The sequence below is a fragment of the Centruroides vittatus genome, unplaced genomic scaffold (assembly GCF_030686945.1).
Source record: "Centruroides vittatus isolate TY-2023 unplaced genomic scaffold, ASM3068694v2 contig_950, whole genome shotgun sequence".
NCBI lineage: Eukaryota > Metazoa > Arthropoda > Arachnida > Scorpiones > Buthidae > Centruroides > Centruroides vittatus.
The window spans coordinates 870,301-876,050 of record NW_027122629.1 but is presented as its reverse complement, the minus strand read 5'-3'; the positions used below and the strand labels follow the sequence as shown (position 1 = coordinate 876,050).

The window sequence follows — 5,750 nt, the reverse complement described above, 5'->3', positions numbered from 1 at the left end:
GAGATAGAAGAGATTCGTGTGCCATATTTCGAGAGGGGTAGGACTTAATGAAGATTTTATTCGTTACTAACATTTATAGTTTATCATAAAATCCATCACTACCCTAAAAATTAAGATTTTGCTATTTTATAATAATTAAAAATATAAAAAGTTTTTAATAACAAAATATTACGACAGATGGCGCCACAGACAATTTAATTTACATTATATTGCTGGGAAACTTATGCAACTCGTTGCTGGACACTTTTACTATAGATATAAACGTTTTAAAATATTATACATTTTTAATATTTATCTAGGTTTGGAAATTGCACGATTAAACATTCTGAATACCACGATGAAAAGCCTGGATCACTGTTAAAGTTTGCACTTAAGTATCCTAAACTTAGACGGTGCCATTTCAACATTACTTTTAGATTGTCCTTCCTATTTGAGCATAAAATATAAATTTCAAGAACCACTAGCAACTAATAACGAAGATGAAAAGTTTATTTTCTTAACAACTTCATAGATTAATCAAATACTGTATTTTTATATGTAAATTTTCTTATATTTTTCTGTGAATAAATTGATAATATTAATTTTTTAATAATAATTTTTTTAAAAATAATAAATATAAAACGTTTATTTATTAATCTTATTTATATATAATTTTACAACATAAAAAGATAATTAGATTGTAGAGTACAATTTTATAAATTTTTCTATAAAAGTGTATTTAAAAACATATATTTCTATTACATTATATCTTTTATATATTGCAGATTATACCGAAAAATAAACTTTTATTCGTTCTTTTCGAGATAAAAAACGCTATAACTTCTCTCCCGTTCTTTCTTTTCTCTGTTGTATTATTTCTGGGGATGCTTTTTTTCTGTCATAAACTAATCCTAACCATGCCATACAATCAATAAAGAGAGCAGTTGAATTTAATTTCCATCCGAATTCACTGGTACAGTAATCCCATGGAAACGTGTGATGATAATTATGAAAACCTTCTCCCACTGAAAAGATATGAACTATTGGACTTTCTCTTGGATTTATAAATCTGTCGTATGGTCTATTACCCCACATGTGAGCGGCGCTGTTTACCAACCATGTTCCATGCAAGGATACAACGTAACGGCTGAAAAATTGCGTAAAAAGTGAACTCCAAACGCTTTCGCCCCAGAAAAGAACGGGAATCATTGTAGGTATCACTACGGATATCAGGACTACTAATATGTAATAATACCTGTAAAATAAAAGAACATTAGTAAATACAAGTAGTTGATTAATAATATTACGTATGAAAGAAATTCCTTACTTTCTCTGAAACACAACGACGGGATCTCTGAGAAGATCGCTCATGTCAATACTTTTCCCTTTCTCTTTTACATCCGGATGTTTTTTTACCATTAGCCATCCCATATGGGAGAAGAAGAATCCTCTCGTAGCGTTGTGTGGATCCGCATCTGTTTCGGAATATTTGTGATGAGCTCTGTGATCTCTGCTCCATTCGTAGATATCGTTCTGCAATATAATTTCACTTATCACTGAATTTATATTATACAGCATACTTCAGAGATTAAATTCTCTAATTGTCATTCGAATATTTTTTTTTTATTAGTAATTCGGATCTTCATAGACGAGGAATAGAAATCTCTTTACATCCCTCATCTATGAAGGCTCGCAACGTTGAGAATTAAGTCTTTCCGCACGAGTAAAATTATATGATTTAAAAGAAATAAATTATAAAAATTCAATTTAATTTATACATAAAAACTCCCGAGAAATTCCTTCACAATTTCATTAATTTCTTCTTATGAAAAACAAAGACCTCCGCCTTTAACCATCAAAAAAAAGGGGGGGGGAACCCAAAAGTCGGTTAGGGTATTACGCTGGTGTGTTTGTGTAGCAATTTATAATAATGCCTTATGGAAATAATATTATATACTTATACAGGACATTAATTAAATAAGTGCACTTGTTACAGATTAATATAGGAGACGAATATTAAAAATATATTTAGTATAAAAAAAATAACTAAAATAATATATATAAATTCAACTATTATCTACAGCAGATGAATCAAAATAAATAAATTGAATACGTCAATTCATTTAAATGGCATGGTTTTAAACGAATTTCATTTTGAAATAATTCCACTAATGCTAGGAAAACCGAAGTACAAAATGTAAATAAAAAAAAATACAAATTCATTTTCCTTGTGTTTAATTACAGATTCTTATATCCTATGGATATAGGTTATGTTATCATATGTATGCCCACTGTTTATATGCCCGTAAATATATGATAATGTTATAGGTTTATCAGTTGATAATAAAGCATTTTGAGTGATTCTAAACGTCATACAACATTGAATAACATTTAATTAATACAGGCCTAATTAATAAATATTTATCGAAAAATAATATATTCATATACTTATTTGTTTACATAATATAGGCAATGTAAGTCAAGGTTTCTAGTTTATCTAGTTGTTACTAACGTGAAGAAAACCCGGGAAACGCCACGTGCCAGGCGTGAACCCACGTGTTCAATGGTTTTATTCACCCGGATACTTACTGGAACTCGTCTCCCCATTAAGTAATAACAATAAAAATAGAACAAAACTGTGTTAAAGTCGGAAATTCCAGAAGGGAAATTACATGATCTGTGGTGTCTTTTTTTTTTGGTTATTTATAATTAAATTCGCCTAAAGTACTGTAAACAATCCATTAATCAATTTATTTTCTTCAAAAAGGAAAGGGATTTTTATATCTGTATTCAATGTAAAATTTAACATGAATTTAAAATTTACCAAATATTCGAATCGATATTCCGGGAATTTATCTAAATATGACGTACACAATCATATCAAATTGCTGAATCAATCGAAATTGATTCATCGAAGGGTTTGGTATGATTCTTGTCCAAGAGCATTAAATCTAATGGGTAGGACCGCAATAATATTTTAAGTAGAGTCATTTAATAACAGATTTTACTGATTAATTAAATATTTTAAACTAATTGTTCGACATCTAAATTAACAAAATTTTGTGCTATATTATGTCTAAAATAAAGCTCAATGCGAAACACCAGACTGTTCAATATCCATTATTCAATTCTTTACCGTGGTCAATACGTTAATCAAGACGTGTTTTGGGCTCGTGATTCCTTTCAGTTGACATTAATCTAAGTCTAATTTTACAGTGTCAACTGAAGAGAGCTTCCAAACCTGAATGTATCGACCAAGGTAGAGAATTGATATTGAAAAGTCTGGTATCTTCAGATTAACACTACATTCTTTTTAAAAAGCATATCGATCAATCTGTCATATTTACGTGAAGACATCACTGTGTTAATTTCGTAAGTGCATAAAACGACAGACATAGATATGAACTTGATTTACACTTCTACACGTTCTACTTTTTCTAAATCGTTTCGGATAATCCGGAGTTTTGAATAAGGACTTTCTACTGTATTTAACGTTATATCTATTTATTAATATTAATATATCAGTGTCAGTCATTTCAAATTCAATGATAAGTTTCATGCAATGACTGTAATAGATTGGATTGGATTGATGGGTATTCTGCTAAGGAGAAATGGAAGGACTTTCTATGGAAATTGGCTCTCTATTTAGATTATACGTGAAGTAAAACCAAAGCGCTTATTTAAAAATAATAATTATAGAATAATTCATGTTACACAAGTACCAATTTTACAAATATTTATACAAGTCATTGACTTAGATTTTATCGATAATTTATTTTGCTTTATATTTTATGACGTTAAAACTTTCCTTTAACATATTTTATGAATGATTTATCAAGATTATTTCTGTACGATATCGTGATTTATTTTAAATTCATAAAAAAAAAAACACTATAAAAAGACAATAGAATTAGGAGTAATTTTTCTAAATCTATCTAAAAGACGAGGTATTGTATACAGTAGCGTAGCGATGGGGGTGCAAGGGGATGTATCATGCACCGGGCGCCACTCTCAGAGGGGCGTCCAAATGGTCTCCAAGACAAACTATATGTGTTTCTGGAGGTGGAAGAGGGGCGCCAATAAAGTGTCGGGCGCCAGTTATGTTCGCTACGCCACTGATTGTATATAACACTTGTAAATATAAGACGTAATCATGCAAAACCTTTATAGATACAACTTTCACTGGTTACATAACTCAATATTAAGTGATACGCTTTTGTAAAGTATTAGAAAAGTTTAATCTTTTAATATTTATTCTTAAATAACATTAATTAACAAAATGTTAATTTGACCGTAAAATGAAGCCCCAAAATATAAATAATTTATTAAAAGTGTTAATTAACGACTCCATATATTACCGTAATTAATACTTATAAAATCAGATTTTAAATGCTTAGTTATAATTAAATTTTTTTTTCCTTGTTATCGAAGTGTTTTAATCACAAATCCTAATACTTCATAGAAGAAATGTTAAAACTGAATAGCATTAGCTTTATTTCCGAATTTAACTTTTCCTTAATATACTAAAAATGATATTTTAAAGATAAATATATAAATAGAAATAGTTATTTTATCTTAATTTACTTGTTAAACTTTATTCCATGTTCCTTGAACATATATTTATTTCCTCAACAAAAAAGAAATTAAATAACAAATGATTAGTTTTTAAACATAGAAAAATGGAAATTACGTTGTTTTAATATTCTTAATTTATAAAAAAAAAAAATTTAAATACCTGAATGGCCATGGTCTGAAAGAACATAAGAAACACTCTGACAGGCCACTTTGCTTTGTAACTGCGATGAGACCATAGTCTGTGAGATCCTCCAGTTACTCCCAAAATGCTTAAATATGCCAATAATGACGCTGAAAATAATATTTTGTTGATATATATTGTTAACATTTCTCATTTACACTATATAAAATCAAATTATACTTGAATATAAACTGTTTTAAAAAATGGAACCACGAGTGTTACAATATATGAAACTTTGGCACCCTAAAAACACTTACCAGATGTGAAAGTTCTCCAATTTGCAAGATAAATCCCATATAAGGCTCCGATATGAAGAATAATAAAAGCTATTACGTTTCTCCATACGATTTTCATGGGGTATCTTTTAGATTCTGCATCTTTTTGAGTTTCCGTTACTGTAGTAAAAGTTTGGCTAGGAGCCATCTTGTTAAAAAATAACTAATCTTCAAAATATTTATGTAATATATTTTAAAATCGTCGATTTTCATTTTATATAAAGTGAAAAATCATCTAACTAAATCTGATTGGTGTATTTCGAAAGGGAAATCTGTACACGACACAATTCACTGAATATTCAATCATTGGTGGAGAGAAGATGACATCACTAATTTCGGTACACGTTTGTGGCTGGATTTATTGCTTTCTATGAAGTACTTCTATTAATTTAAACCACACATTAAAATATTCCTATAAATAAATACTTTGTGTAAATGTGTGTGTATTTTTAGATAAAATTTACACAGAAAATTTAGAGAGATTGTCGATTAAATACAATAGAGATTTATTAATTGATTTCCTAAAAATTTACACGTTTTTATGTAAAAGTCTACGTCTTTTTTTTATTACTGCTATTACAGTTAATCAGTAGAAGAATGGAACCAACTGTTACGAATTAAATGAAGTGGGACACCGTTTCTTTTCCCAGATGAATCATCGTCAATTGCATCTACAGATAAATCAATACGATAAGAAATTTCTTGCTTCGTTATTCAATAATATGTATTAGGCTGTAACA

At 28.9% G+C, this 5,750-nt stretch overlaps 1 protein-coding gene across 1 annotated transcript; it reads right to left on the bottom strand.

Annotated features, from left to right (window-relative positions):
- Positions 1-777: 777 nt before the first annotated feature.
- Positions 778-5,253, bottom strand: LOC136985114 (stearoyl-CoA desaturase 5-like). Its single transcript, XM_067282320.1, has 4 exons — positions 4,993-5,253; positions 4,715-4,845; positions 1,307-1,512; positions 778-1,234 (listed from the first exon to the last, which is right to left on the bottom strand). The coding sequence occupies exons 1-4, from the start codon at positions 5,156-5,158 to the stop codon at positions 814-816; spliced, it is 924 nt and encodes a 307-aa protein (XP_067138421.1). The 5' UTR covers positions 5,159-5,253; the 3' UTR covers positions 778-813.
- Positions 5,254-5,750: the final 497 nt, after the last annotated feature.